Source organism: Diceros bicornis, chromosome 14 (genome assembly GCF_020826845.1).
Source record: "Diceros bicornis minor isolate mBicDic1 chromosome 14, mDicBic1.mat.cur, whole genome shotgun sequence".
NCBI classification, from domain to species: Eukaryota; Metazoa; Chordata; class Mammalia; order Perissodactyla; family Rhinocerotidae; genus Diceros; species Diceros bicornis.
The window spans coordinates 42,998,074-43,014,146 of NC_080753.1; the positions used below are offsets into that span (position 1 = coordinate 42,998,074).

At 44.0% G+C, this 16,073-nt stretch overlaps 1 protein-coding gene and 1 pseudogene across 2 annotated transcripts in view; one reads left to right on the top strand and one right to left on the bottom strand.

Moving 5' to 3' along the window:
- CARMIL1 (capping protein regulator and myosin 1 linker 1) overlaps window positions 1-11,510 on the bottom strand; it is a 318,049-nt gene extending 306,539 nt beyond the window's left edge. The window contains exons 1-2 of one of the 2 annotated variants that reach the window (XM_058555125.1): window positions 11,031-11,510; window positions 6,304-6,401 (exon numbers count right to left, since the gene is read on the bottom strand). In XM_058555125.1, the coding sequence (XP_058411108.1) occupies window positions 6,304-6,401; window positions 11,031-11,070 (138 nt within the window). In that variant the 5' untranslated portion in view covers window positions 11,071-11,510. The remainder of the gene's footprint in view (window positions 1-6,303; window positions 6,402-11,030) is intronic. The other variant, XM_058555128.1, reaches the window with a different exon arrangement.
- On the top strand, window positions 1,463-1,965 carry LOC131414080 (large ribosomal subunit protein uL11-like; annotated as a pseudogene).
- Window positions 11,511-16,073: the final 4,563 nt, after the last annotated feature.

Here is a 16,073-nt window from a genome sequence, read left to right on the forward strand (position 1 = left end):
TATTTTTCTAATAAACAGGTAGTAGTAGAGTTTATATTTTGAGTTAATGAAAGACAGCACTGCCACCAAAATATTTTAGGGCTTGATGTTACCCAAAATAACATCCTTATCCATTTCAACACTTTTAAAGTTAACTTACAGTTATTCTAATGAAACCTAATTAAGATGCTCAGAAGTTATAAATAAATACCAAACAAAAGAAAATATGTTAAAGAGACTCCAGGTTAACTTTTCAAAAGGAAATAAATGAACAATGGATGAATTGTTTTAAAAGGAATAAGGGAACAAACCAGTGGGTTACATTTGCATGCTATTTCCTCTACCTGCTCAGGCTCATAAGAAAGGAAGTATCCTGCTTCTAGCCCATTTTACGAGGGGTGTAGAAGAACAGGGGTTGGCAAGGATGATAGAACCCAAATTCCAAAATGAAACAGAAAAAACAAAGGAACCAGGAACAGACCTTCCACACACTTCAGAGCCACCATCCTGGAGAGAGAGGAGGCCACATTCCTGTCCCCCAGACAAGCAACAGCAGAAGCGTGGGTGGGAAGAGGTCACCAGGGACCTTGCCTCATCCTGACAATATTTTTCTTTCAACCATTAGTCCTCCAGACAATACCAAATGCTGCCAAGAATCTGGAGAGACTGGATAACGCATACATTGCCGGTAGGACTAGACAATGATGGTACAGCCACTCTGGAAAACAGTTTTGACAGCTTCTGATGAAATTAAACAGGGAATTCTGGTGCAAATCCACAATTGCTCTCCTTGGCATTTTTCAGGGAGAAATGAAGACTTATGTTCACACAAACATCTATAAGCGAATGTTTATATCAATTTTATTCCTAATAGCCCCAAACTGGAAACAACCCTCAAGTCCATCAATGGATGAGTGGGTAAATAAACTGTGATACATCCAGACTATGGAATACTCCTCAGCAAAAACAAAGAACAATGGATACAGACAACAACTTGGATGAATGTCTAGGGAATTGCTCGAAGTGAAAAAAGCCAAGCCCCAAAATGTGTATATTGTGCGATTACACTTATGTAACATTTTTGAAGTGACAAAATTATAGACATGGAGAACAGATTAGTGGCTACCAGAGGTCAGAGAAGCAGTGGGGGTTTGGGTGTGGCAATATGAGGGATCCTTGTGGTGACAGAAATGTTCTGCATTTTACTATATCAATGTCAATAATTTTGCAAGAGAGAAGAAACTGGATAAAGGAGACAAAGGATCTCTCTGTATTATTTCTTATAACTGCCTGTAAATTTACAATTATCTAAAAATGAAAAGTTTAATTTAAAAAAATACATAAATTAAAATACCTTTTTAAAAGTCCAGGTACTGAAAAAATTGGGTGAAGATTCAATCAGAAAATTGGAAAAAGGCTTTCAGCTCGGAGGAGGCCAAGGTGCAACTTTCTTCAGTCATCCCGAATCCGGGTTCATCCAAAACCAGCCACCTCCACCATGCCACCTAAGTTCAACTCCAACGAGGTCAAAGTTGTGTACCTGAGGTGCACCAGTGGGGAAGTTGGTGCCACATCTCCCCTGGCCCCCAAGATTGGCCCCCTGGGTCTGTCTCCAAAACAGTTGGTGACGACATCGCCACGGCAACTGGTGATTGGAAGGGTCTGAGAATCACAGTGAAACTGATCATCCAGAACCACCAGGCTCAGATTGAGGTGGTACCTTCTGCCTCTGCCCTGATCGTCAAATCCCTCAACGAACCGCCAAGAGACAGGAAGAAGCAGAAAAACATTAAGCACAGTGGAAATATCACCTTTGACGAGACTGCCAACATTGCCCAACAGACCGACCACAGAACTCTCTGGAACCTTTAAAGAGATCCTGGGGACTGCCCAGTCTGTGGGCTGCAATATTGACTGATGGCTGCCACCCTCATGACATCACAGATGACATCAACAGTGGTGCAGGGGAATGCCCAGCTAGTTAAGAGGAAAATACGCCAAGGAAAATACTTCAATAAAGGATCACTTGACAACCAAAAAAAAAGAAAATGGGAAAAAGGAGTAAGAGTCTAAGAAACACAGAATCACTTCCTAATGACACGCCGGAAGAAAGAGGCATTACAGCAACGGACGACGTGCTAACAGTGTGTGGCCTGTGGAGACCTGCCCACAGCTTAGATAAAAAGTACAGGGCCCAAGGACCGCTCCCTAAAAGAGTACTCCTAAGGATGGACAGCCTTTCTAGCCTGTTCTAGCTTCCCTTTAAATAGTCCCCAAGGCACTAGTCTGGGCCTGTTCCATCCCAGTTTCCCGACTTATCGTCATTTGGGTCTCTGGCTAAATAAGTTTGAGAAAGTGTACTTTATCTCATTCTTAAAAATCTCAATGCACGTAGGTGTATTAATAGCTCTGAAAAGCCATGCAGTAATGAAACTGGTTTGTCGTTGCTTAACACTCTTGTTGCTAAACTTATCTGACCACAGAACACTCTTACCCTGAACACCCTACCATTTCTGATTTCAGCTGACGAGAGCATACCTTAGGAATTTGGGATCTAGTCAGTTGCACTCCATCCTGCTAAAAAGGTGCCATAAATTATAAATAAATCTTCTTGGCTTCATGGTGAACCGAGCTCAACTCCTCAATAAAGGCAGTGGATATCTGGGCATCAGAAGGATTGGCATTTTCTGTGCCACTGAGAAAACAGAACACAGTGCCCCTTGGTTCCTTTCGCTTTATCATTTGTCGGTTGTTTATCATGTGCTAGGCATTGCGCTAAGCAAAATTAAAATATATCCCAGTTAATCTTCAAAGCAACCATTTACAAATAGATACTGTTATGATGCCTGTTTCATTAGAGAAAGGAATTGAGGCTTAATGTTATAAAGTAGCTACGCTGCAGTGTGAACCAGGTGCGACTCCAAGGTCCAAGTCCCTAACCACTGAGCCTACTGCCTCCCTAGAGAAGGGAGGATAAAGTTCACGTGAAGGTCATTAGAAACGGGGGTGAGAAGAGACCTGTTGAACCAGTCTCAACTTTTACCTGCTATCCCAATTGCCAGCAGAGGAGTCAGCTCTATGCCTGGCCATTCTCCACCTTGTACCCTTGCTCCAGCCATACTTAGTATGTTTCTCTACCATGCTAAACTCTCTCTGGCTTCCAGGCATATTCTAATCCCTTTGTCCAAAACATGTCTCTAGTCTCTTCCCTTGGCAACTTCTACTCATCCATCGACTGTCAGCTTAGATTTCCCTTCCTTCTGAAGACTTCTCTAACCCTCAGGCCTGAATTAGGGGTTCTTCCTATGTGCCCTCATAGCCACTAATCACTCTGCTCCCAGCACATCTCAAAGCACTGCCTGTTGACATGTTTACCTCTCCAACTAGACTGTGAGCTCTGAGTCCCATGAAGTCAGAGACTGTGTCCACTTTGTACATACCATGTGCCTGGCACACAGTGGGTCCTCGATAAGCATGGAACAAATTAATGTATAAATCAATCAATCAAATAAAATAAACTCAGGAAGTACTGATACTTCTAAGGTCCAAATCTCTCCAATCATTGGTTGAAAGTTTGCATTCACTGAACAAGAAGCCAAAGGATGTTTTCTTTTTATTTTGAGCATAATGAATGGTGAATCAGATAGGCTCTGAGTGAAGCAGATCTGGGTTCAAATCCCAGCTCTGTCATTAACGAGCTGGATGACCTGAAGCAAGTTATATCAGCCTCTCGGAATTCAATTTCCTCAAATGGAGACGTAAACAGTGCTTACCTCACAGGGTTGTTGTGGGATCAGATAAGGTAATACATAATTAAGTATTCAGCAGAGTGCCTAGCATCTAGTCAATGTTCAATAAATATTAAGACCATGAGAAGAAGGCAGATGAAGATAAACCCTCTACAAAAGATAAGCTATAAATACTACAAAGTCTCAAAGTATAAAAAGAGGAAATCAAGTAACATATAACACGCTCCTAAGCTTTATCAGAAGGAAGGACACTAAGAGTGGGAACTGGGGGAAAGGGACAAGAAATAAAACTCAGAAAAGTTCAAAGTATTAAGCCAACTCATTTATAACCTATTTTAGCGGACTGATAGCCCCCTAAAAAGTCAGAAATGTACATTAAGGAGATCCCCCAATGTTTTAAGTTACTGAATTTCTCTAAGTTCAGAAACTTCAAAAGTAACAACTTTAAGAAGCTTAATTCAGGGGCCAGTCCCGTGGCGTAGTGGTCAAGTACGCATGCTCCGCTGCTGGCGGCCCGGGGTTCAGATCCCGGGTGCGCACTGACGCACCGCTTGTCAGGCCATGCTGTGGTGGCAGCCCATATAAAGTGGAGGAAGATGGGCACAGATGTTAGCCTAGGGCCAGTCTTCCTCAGCAAAAAAAGAGGAGGATTGGCATGGATGTTAGCTCAGGGCTGATCTTCCTCACACACACACACACACACACACACACACACACACACACACAAAGAAGGTTAATTCATAGACCATCTTGCTCAAACTTGAAACTTGTCAGAGCTTGAATATTTCGATTAATAATTCCTGCCCATGCAAGTAAGGAACAGTCAAAACAAGTTTCTGCCAACCTACTAGAAACTGCTTAAAATTCCAGATTTGGGGAGATAAATGCTTAAATTCAAATACATTTGTAATATGGTTACAACCCTAATTGAGTCCAGCTAATGTTATGATAAGCCAAAAAAAATCATAACATTAAGTACTAACCATAACTATTTTTACATGGTGCTAACTTGATTATATTGGACATTTGAATTTGTCTGTGAAATTTTAACTTTGTAAATATTCCTCATGACATGGGTTTATTCTTTGTATGATGAATAGTGTCCATACCAAATAATACCACATACCGTGTTAGACTGTTGTAGCAAACACTACTAGATATTTAAGTTGTATAAAGTGCATCCATCTTGTGAAGATTTATTTAAACATATAAAAACAATAGCAGAAACAAAATTCCTTCTACACTATCACCTCCGAAAAATACCATAAATCTATGGTTGAACAACAGTAAGTAAAACATACTTTAAGGAAATTTACTCTTTATTAAAGCTAAATAAAACAGAATGATGGCACCAATCATTTCCGCTATTGATCACCTTAATTATGCAGTCTACATGAACACATTTTGTTGCAGGGCAAAAGTCACTCAAGTTTTCCCACTTCAATATCTCTGCCATCCTGACTTGTACACACAGACTACAAAGAAACAGAAGTCATCCATCAATAGCATAATCTTTACATCTATAGGGGAAGGCAGTCAGATATTTTTAAAGATTCTCATGACAGATGTTATCAGGACACTTCAAATTCTGTGGCAACTTCAACTGAAAAAATAGAATATCAGAAATATTCTCTTTCAATGACATAGGCTTGGGATTTGTTTTAAAATACTTTAGGAAGAAAAAAGAAAATGGGGGGAGGATAGATAAAACAATATTGGCGAAATGCCAAAAATTGCTGAAGCTGTATAAAAAGTACACAAGGTTCAATGTGCTATTCTCTATTTTGCATATGTTTGAAAATTTCCAATGATAAAAAGATCAACAGAATATTCTTTCCAACAAAAATGCAAACAAACTTGTATTCACCTAAGCTTAAATTTAGGTTTACCACAATTTCAACCTAGAAACCACTAAAATACCACAAAAGGCTGTTCACCTCTCTAAAGGTACAACTCAGTCATTGATGCTCCCTTGCAACTCAGTACCCAACAAGGTCCAACTCTCAGCAACTCCTCTCACAACTGGAGGGAACCCCAGCCCAACCTCAGCACTAGCAGATACTGCCTCCAACAGGCATTTCCCCCCAAGACACCAAAAAACCAATGTAAAATGACAAAAATTCTCAGATCATCACCCCTAAGATGGACTCAGATATAACATTTTGAGAAAACTTAATTAAATAATGGACATGAGATGAATTTTTTAAACTCCTCCCTAAGTCCTTACAAATACAATCACATAATCAGCCACAACAAAGACAATAAACAAACTCCGTTTAACCTCAAACTTTGAATAATTTGAAAACAGGCTCTCGGAGATGACCGAAACATGGGTGACTCTTACAACTTTAAGGAATACAATTTTTAAAAACTTCAGTCTCTAAAATTTAAATTCTCCTCCTTTTAACTTTCAGTGGACAAATATTCCAATTAATCTAAGACAAAACGGTCATCAGAACTTTTGAACAGAATATAAAACACAGAACTCGTGCTGCGTAAAAATGAAGCAATCAAAACAATGAGGGCAAAAGCACTTTCACTTCCAAACAATTTGTTTAAAAACAATAATACTTACCAGGACTTTGTTTTCAACTTTGTCTCCCTTAATTTCCAACTTGACTTTCTTCTTCACTGCAATTTTTATCTTTCTGCCAATAACATCCTTTATGCTCTCTGAAAGAGGGGAATAGTTTCATTATATTCTTTTCTTAGTAAGAAAAAAGATTGGGGAGGAGAGGGCATTTGAAGGAGTATTTTTGGTTGTTTTTATTGTTGTTTCTCTCTTTTTTTCTTTTTTTTTTGCTTAGTTTAACAAGCCTGATCATTATCAGTCACCAAACATTTAGTGAATGCCTACTTTGCGCCTTCTACTCTGCACTCAGATACTGAGGCCAATATAAAAGCATATGACATAATATCAGACCACGCAAGGCATGAGAGAATCTTGCTGGGCAAACAGGATGCACATACAAGAAAATAATGAGCAATGTCGGGCGGTATCATGGAGCACTATATTGCATGCAGACCATAAGCACAATAAGAATTCATAAACTCTCTTGGTTACCTGGTTACCTCTGGCCCCCAGCAGCCTCTGTGTTCATCAAAGGGCCATACAAATATTATCATTTTCTATGAGTACCTTGCCATGAGGGTTGGGAAATACAGCAAAGAACCAAAACTGGACCAAACAATTTGGCCAGGGAAGAGTGCTCCTGGCCATTTCTCCTTCCAAAATCATCACAGCACAACACTCCAAAGAGTGGTCAAAGGCAAGGGAAAAGGAGGAATCAGGAGAGAAGGCAAGGCTTGAAAATTTAGTAGTTGATGGGCCAGCCCAGTGACGCAGGCGGTTAAGTGCGTGCGCTCCGCTTCGGAGGCCCCGGGTTTGCCGGTTCGGATCCCCGGCGCGCACAGACGCACTGCTTGGCAAGCCATGTTGTGGCGGCGTCCCATATAAAGTGGAGGAAGATGGGCACGGATGTTAGCCCAGGGCCAGTCTTCCTCAGCAAAAAAAGAGGAGGATTGGCAGATGTTAGCACAGGGCTGATCTCCTCACAAAAAAAACAAAATTTGGTAGTCAGGGGCCGGCCCCGTGGCCTAGCAGTTAAGTGCACGCACCCCACTGCTGACGGCCCAGGTTTGGATCCCTGGCACACACCGATGCACCACTTGTCAGGCCATGCTGTGGCGATATCCCAGATAAAGTGGAGGAAGATGGTCACAGATCTTAGCCCAGGGCCAGTCTTCCTCAGCAAAAAAAAAGAAGAAGAAGAAGAAGAAGAGGAGGAGGACTGGCATGGATGTTAGCTCAGGGCTGATCTTCCTCACAAAAAAAAAGAAAGTTTGGTGGTGGCAGGAAGGTCTTCCTGGGACTCCCATGAGTACCCCAAACTGAACAGGTCTCAAATCAAACTCATGATCTTCCCTTCTGGACACTAATGAAGCCAGAAATCTTGCTTACCTCCAACTCCTTTCTCTTGGATAGGGAGCCAGTCGCCTACTTTAGGGAGCCAGTTGCCTACTTTCCTAGAACAACCTCCTCAATAGCTCCTAACCCTGGGTTTGACCCTGCATTCAGGGCCTAAGAATCTCTCAGCAAGACTAAGTCCATGACCTCCAACCTATCAGCCCCCCGTTCCCTCCATAACCAAAGTGACCCTCTTAGAACCACAGGTCTGGTCATGTCCCTCTTGGGCTATGAGTAGCAGTCATTTTAGGATGAACTCCAACCTTGTAGCATGCCATTTAAGGTCTTTCATATTTTTTCAGCTTAACTTCTCAGCACACACCTAAAGATCCAATCATCCCTATTATCTCCATCTTTCTCACCCCTAGGGTTTTGTATATATTATTCTCTTTCCTGGGATGCCCTTTCCCTGGTCTTCTCCTGGTTACATCTGACCTATCCTTCAACATATAGCAACCTCCTCTATACTCCCATAGCTCTGTATTCTGTATGATAATCATTTTGGTTCATTCATATATTCAACAAACATATGTACACAGGAGTATCTCCTGTGTGCCAAGTAATCTACTAGGTGCCAGGACAGAGATGGCCCCTGCCTTTCCCAGGGGCTTACCATCTAGTGGAGGACACGGATGGAGGCCATTAATGAATCTGCACTCACTACCATGAGATCATGGATGAGGTGCTACATGAAGGTTTCAGGGAGGAGGGGATTCCTGAGCTGAATATTGAAGGAGTAGGAAATAGACCACTGGTTTCCAAAGTACAGTGTACAATACAATCCACTGAGGTGCAGGAAGAAAATAGAATTTTAACTTCTATTTGTAATGTGTGTGTATGTTTATGATTATACACACTAAATGAAGTATGTATGCAGTTTAACAAATAAATATATGTTTATTAAAGGGTGATCAAAATATTCTTGTTGGAAACCCACCACAAAAGTTGAGAGCCACCAAGTTAGATAAGAGTGAAGAAGGGGAGGAAAGGGTGGTGCCAGCCTAGAGAAGGGCATGGAAACATGAGAAAGCACAGGTCGTTCAGGGAACAGCAATGAAGTGGAATGTTTGGGGAGAAAGGGGACATGTGGGGGACCTCACTGCACTAGGAGTTCTCTATGTAGCTCCTATCTTATCAGAACTCAGAACAGGTACAGGCTACCCCTCCCTCCCCTAAAAAAGAAGTGTGGGAAATGGGCATCTGAAATTGACTTAAGACTATCTACACATGAAAAGAGACTGGAACATTATATACCAAAAGGTTAAAAGTAGCTCTCTCCAGCACATATATTCTTCTCTGCATTTAAATTTTTTTATAAAAAGCTTGTATTACTTTCATAACCAGAAAGATACACAATACATTTTTTAAATGCCTTGGGGGATTAGCTTAAGGGAATATACTGAGGTTTTCACATGGCTGCCATTTTGAGTTGATCAAAGAGAACTCTTGTGAGCGCTTGAAATTAGGAAGAAAAGCAGGTGCAGGAATTTGCCCTATCCCAGCCTAATTAGACCATTTAAAGACCCAGAAAAATCCTATTGGGCATATCACAAAAGCACGTGTCACTTGGTTGAAAGATATGAGATGGGCAAGGTTCAATAAACACAAAAATTCCATTTCTAGATAAGGGTTAAATTCAACTTTTAAAATATACCAAAGTACTTATTTTGAGAATATTTTGAGAATCCTTATTTTGGATATAAACCAGGTACCTTATCTCCAGTCCACCCTTCACGACCCTTTCTCTTGGGTTTAATCACCAGGCTCAAGGACAACTAATTTAAAAATCTGTCATCCTCCTTAGGTATCCTTAACCACCGGCCAGCAAGGCAACCCTCCCCTCAACTCTCAGGACCTCTGGAAGCATCTTCCGAGGCTCTGGGCATTTGATTCCTCTTCCCGGTAGAGTTTTACAAAGATCTCAGCCACCCAGAACCAGATGGACCACTCACTCCAGCAAAGGCAGCTAATGTTTTATCTCAGGAAGGAACTCCACGGGGTTGGGGAGAGGGAAGAGGCCGGAGTATGATGGGGAGAAAGGAGGGTAACTTCATACCCTATATTTGAGTCAAGAGTTAGGTGTTGGCGTTTTTTTTTTAATTCAACAGAAGTAGAAGCTTCCATACAAACCAGCAACAGCTTCTTTACATCAAGTTTTACCTGCTGAGTTAGCAGTCGGTAACGGAAGAGCGCACACACACTCCTCCCAAGTATTATGGCTAAAAGGAGAAACAGAGGGGCAAATTCCTCAAATGCAGATGAATGGGCGGTTAGAACTTCCTCGTCTTGTCAGCACCGATTAAACATCTTTCTGAGCTGTGGGTTGTCTAGTGTGCCAAGGATGGTACAGTAAGGAATATAGGTCACTGGGGCTCAACACATGCGGCACACGGACATACATACCTTGTTACAAAACAACACGCGACACGCGCGCGGGCACGCACGCACGCACGCACACACACACACACACGCGAGCTTAAAGGGGCTTTTCAGGACACTCACCCTCCACCACATTTTAGCTCTGCCATTTTAACCCTCCACATAATTAAGTTAAACCCTAAAACGTAAAATCCACACCCCCCCCAAAACCCTCAAGGGACTCAAACAATGGGTCGCCTTGCATAGGGTACCACACAGAGGGTTCCCTAAGAGATCCGGGGTGGGGAGAATATGTAGGTTAATTATTATTAAAATAAGGCTTTTATCATTAACCCTCAATTTCCTAGCCCGAGTTTGCGTCAGTCCTGTAACCCTTTCCCTCCCAACTCGCTAAGCGAAGCCACGCCTTGCCAGGCTCACTCCTTATACCAGACTAGCACCCCCTCCCCCAAGTCTGTCTGTCAGACCGGCACCTCCTGCCGGATATTGGGGGGACGGGTGCTTGGCACGTGCTGGAGACGACCTACTGTGCGCCCGCCAGCCGTCTCTGCGCTGGGCTTTCTCGGACTTTCCTGAGTTTAAGGCACTGGGCTGGGCGCTGTAAAGGGCTTCTCCTAGCTTCCAGAACTCCCAAGACCGAGGCTGCCCGCCCCCTTCTGCCAATCTCGACCCCATGGTCGCGGGGGGAAGAGGCGCCCCGGGCTCCCAGGCGACCACCGGAGATCGCTCCCGGGGCTCCCGATCCCTCCCCATGCCTGCCCTCTCCGGACCTGGTTTTTCAGGCGGTCAGATGGGAGCAAACTTCCCGGCGGCGCCCAGCGCCCCTGCCCAACACCACTCCGACCTAAGGGGCGCCTAGACTTCGCGGGACCTGCGGGAAGGCGGAGGTGGGAAGGGCGGTGGAGGTGAGGAGTACGCAGAGGCAGAAGGAAAATCAACAACCGCGCGACTCTTACCTATCAACTCCCTGGGAACCTCGGAGCTCTCCTCGGTCATGGTTGCCCTCTAGGTGCGGGGGGGATTGCAGGTCCAAACTCTGATTTACGGCCCCCCGCCCGCCCCCGGACCCCTCAATTTTTTAGAGGCAGATGCAGCTTGCAAACAGGAGTAGGCAAGAAAGCGGGGGCGGAGATACAATTTTGCCGCGCCCCCTGCTCCACCAAAAAAAAAAGAGTTGCAAAGACGGGGTGGGTTTGCTGCGGCTGCTACATGACGCTTCCCTGCAGTTGCCGGCGGCGGAACGGAGAGCCGGCAGGATTCCGAGAGGGCGCGGGGGCTGCGGCGCCTGCTCCCGCTCCCGGCTCGCGGCTCTCCCGCCCCGGCCGCCGCCAGCTCGCGCCGGTCTCCGCGCCGCACCTACGGCCCTAGGTGAAAGCGGAAGGCGTGGGGCGAAGGCGGGGAGAGCGGCGCCGGGCGGAGGGCTCGGCTTTCCTCGCTCCCCTGCCGGGCTCCGGCTGGGCGGGGGCAGCTCCGGCCCTCCTCCTTCTCCTCCTCCTCCTCCTCCTCCTCCTCCTGCGTCTCCTCCTCACCTCGCGAGAGCCGGCCTCCGCACGGGCGCCCGGCCGGCCTCCCGCGCCCGGGCGCTTGTTCCCCGGCGCGGGGCGCACACCCGCCGGGGACGCGGCGCGGGGCTGCGGCGGCGGCGGCGGGCACGGCGCCCCTCCTCGCTGCCTCCCTCCCTCCCCGCGAAAGCCCTGCGTCTGGAGAGGGGGCGAGGGAACGAGGGCGCGCGCCAGAGCCCGGGAGCCATCTGCTGGCTGCGAGGGAGGAGGGCCGGGTGCGCTGGGGCTTCCCGAGTCCCTGTCCCCACCTCCCGGCTGGCCGAGGGAGCCCGAGGATGGGGACTGCAGATGCTGCAGACCCGTCTGCACGGAAACCGGTTCTTTCAGGGACCCTTTTACGCACTTTCCTTTTTCAGCCCTCCCTGTAACAAGTTGTCGTTTCATCAGCATTATTAATTTCCCATTTCTGGTGAGCAGGAGCTAGACGAACCTGTAAACACTAACCATATGGTGAGAAGACACTTTTTTGTGTGCTCAGCGGGCGCTCCGTAGCCGCCGTTAGCAATCGCAGACATTCGAATTGTAAGAGCGCCTGGAAAATGCTTTTGCCTCTTGGCAGAACCTGCTTTAACCCCAGGGCATGTTCGGGTAGCTAAGTATTCTTCACAAAAGCCGGAATAAGCCTGCTGATAGGTCTGATCATACCTGGCCCGACTCCCTCCGACTTCCCAGGGCTCCACCCCCAGAGAGAACTTCAGGGCCAAGAATACTTGTGAGCGCCTCGATTGCTGCCTTATTCCCCGGCGGCAGGGAATGTCCCTGTCGAATCAGAGTCTTTTAAAAGGACAGAAAGAAGGGAGGACAGAAAGTAAAGGAAATCTCACGCATGGGTAGTTTAGTTTTAAACACTGCTGTCGACCTTGGATCCCCAAGAATAATCTTCAGCCTCTCAGCCAAGCATTACATTAAGGCATTTACTAATCTGGCCCCTTCCCACCCTTCTAACCTCTCCCCCTCCCCACTCTTACAATCTGACTCCCTCCGAGACTGTTTGCTATTTGCTTTTCCCTTCCCCTTAAGGTTATCTGATTCTTATCTATGTTTTCAATTCCAGCCCAGTGTGTACCTTCTTTGTGAAGATTTTCCAGGGTTTTTCAGATCACTGTGATCCCTGTATTCAAAACCTCTAGAATATATTGCCTAAAACACTCTTGTAAAGCCCAACCATACAATGCGTTGTTTCATTGCTTGTGTATTTGTCTAGCTTTACTATTTAACTCTTGCATTGTTCCCCAAATTTGGGTTTGTCTGACCAACTGGACTCTAGGCGATTTGAAGGCAAGACTTTATCTCAGACTTTTGAACCTCCTCAGTACACTTGTGCAAATTAGTTATTCAATAAACATTTGTTAACTGATTGGTTTTAGAGCTTTGGACCTCAGGCTCCCTGCTGTTTGTCTCAAAAGTTGGCAATTTCTTTAAGTTAGACATTTCCTTTATGCATTAAATATATTTTTGATGCAATAAATAGAAATGAACCTCTCAAAACTATCTTCCATTCAACTATGTGTGTTAAAGAGGATTTCTCTCACACATACCTATGAAGTTTCAGAAATAGCCCTGAAGGTTCCAAGCCATGTGGTAATTTGTGAAAATAAAGACCAAAGTTTTTTTTTTTTCCTGAAGCCTGGGGTGGCGGAAAGAAAGGAAAGGCTGTATGGCAATCCTTAATTCAGTGCTCCAGGGCATCTTTTACTGGAAGCTGGGGTTTCAATAAAAGCATCAGGTTTTTTTCACTGCAGCAGGATCCTGATTGGCTCCTGCACCTCTGAAGGCCTGGATTCAAGTGAATCTCCTATCACAATGCTCAAAAATGACTGACCGGTTTTGGAAATCAAAGTCTTGGACTTCTTGGGCACAAAACTCAAATATATTTCAGAATAGCAGGCAGAGAACTCCAGGGAGCACTGTTTAGAAGGCTGTAAAAGCCAACACTTAGTAAATATCCCCTCCACAGTACAATCATGGTGCCAGTTTGCAGAATGCCCTTCAAATTCTGAAATGTATGCTTGATAGCTGAAGTCTGCCCACCCCTCCAATGCTGCGGACTGTCCTCAGTGTACTTCCGCTCCAACTCCCGTAATTTTAAGTTCATCCTTGCCTATACAATCTTGATTAAGAAAGCAGTGAACCCACTACATGAAACCAATTGCCATTATAGACGTGATCAGCTATAGCTTCATCTAAGTAAATATTTATAGGTGGCCATGCTTAAGCATTACAACTAGCGCTGATAAACTGAAACCTGTTGGTCAGAAAGGAAGAGAAAACTGGTTTTCAGAGACTCCCACTGCCCCTGAACTCTTAAAATGTTAAACACAGTCACAATAAATTTAAAATATACTGAGTAACAAAATTATTTTGGAAAATTATACATGGACTTGTATTTTTAGTTCCTAGGCATATGTTCATATCTATATAGTGTCTTGTGCATTATGGTGAGAAAATACTCTCGGAGTTAAAAAAATCTGCTGAAAATACTTAATATCTATAATGATCTAACACACTGTCATTAGAACCGTATCATATAATGATTAAACTCATGAGACAAAACAAACAAAAAAATTAAGAAGAAATCAGCAAGCTATCAAAAAACCCACAAACTTACCCAAGTCAGTTTCTGATCTTGCCTACTACATTGAGAACTGGTTTTAAAACTGGAAGATATTAGATGTGTGGGAACCAACAACCTTTCCACTCCGCAAGTAGTGATTTGCAGACTGACTTCCCACTCTTAGCAACTACCATTGGTTAGGCGCCTTCTTAAGGAGGTGTGTGTTTCTCAACTGGGTTAATGTAGACCTTTTAGGAGAAGTATGCAATGCAACACAAAGCTTGCAAACACCTCTAGGAAAAATTAGTTCATCTGTGATTAGAAGACAATGAGAGGTAAATTAATGAGATTTCTGTGAAAAAATAATCCGTGGGGGTGTTGGTTGTGGGGGGTGGACTAGATAGGGATGATGAAACACGAGTGGTCTTGTATTGATTTTTGTTCTAGCTGGATAATGGGTTCATGGGAGTTTGTTTCTCTCACTTTTATGTATATTTGAAATTTTCAATCATCATCATCAGAACAAATCCTTGATAGATATGACTGAGGAAGGAGGAAAGTCAATTCAGTCATTAATTCAGAAAATATTTGAATGTCCCATGATCAGAGTTCATAGTTATACAATGGTTTTCCGTATTCAGAACACTTGAGCACTTCAATAAACACCATATTGCCTTGATTCAAAGAAGCAGTTTTTCTCATTTTAATGTTAATGAAATCAGAGTGCATTTTATAATTGGTGCAGACAATTAATATCATGCTTTCTCACACCCCACCTGCAACACAAATACAAAATCTGCTATTGAATCAATGCTGCATCTAAGAGCTGATGACCTCTGACAAGTGAGGAAATAAGGGTTTGGCATATTTGAGCTACCCAGTGACCCCTTGAGTTAGAAAGTATAATTACTATATTTTTTTCACAATGAGGAAATACGTTCAGATTTGTGGAATGACTTGCTCAAAGTCACACAGCTCGTTAAGAGTCAAAGATTGAATCTAGAATTTGAGATTTGCAGGCCAAGGTTCATTTTACTACACCACTTTACGAGGCTTTTGGTCTGTGTTCCATGCAAAGTGTAAAGATGGCCAGGGCTTGGCCCCAACCACTCACAAGGAGCTCCATCTCTAGGAGGAAGATCCAAGTGATCTTTGACTGCCCTGCAACTAGTCCAGTGCCAGCCACATAATAGGTGGTGAATTAGTTGAATCTAACTGAATTGACCAATTTTAGAAAATAATAAAATAAATGCAAAATGTGCTAGCTGGGTGCTAAATGATGTGTCCAGTAAATGCTATAGAAATTCATAGAGGTGGTGAGGGAGCAAGCACTAAAAAGAGGAGAGGTGCAACAAATGTGGATTAAGCACTTACTATTTGCCAGAGGATAAAATGGTGAAATGTACAGATGCTTCATGGAACCCTCATGAAGCAGTCTAGGAAGAGAGATAGGGACAGAGACACAGAGAGAGAAACAGGCAATTGCCATAAGTGCTGAGGTGAGGAAAAACAGGATATTATGGGGGTCGGGGGGTGGAGAGGAGGAAAGAAAGGGAATGAAAATGTTCCTGTAGAAGGAACACCATGTGTAGAGGCCGGAAGAGGAGATAAAACATGGAAAAACTGAAATAAATTCAGTGGGTTTTAATCAATGGAGATGGAGGGGAAGAGAAGGTAAAAAGGACCATGCTCTGCAGGACCTTGTGAACCACTAAATGAGTCAGAATTTATCCAAAGAGCAAAGGGAGGTTCTTGAGAGATTCTAAGTAAGGCAGTGTCACAATCAAATTTTCTTGTTTAGAAAAATTACCTGGTTGGAGTAATGGAAAAGACTGGAAGAGAAGACTACTAGAAGCAGGGATAAGTTAGGAAGCTATTGCAAT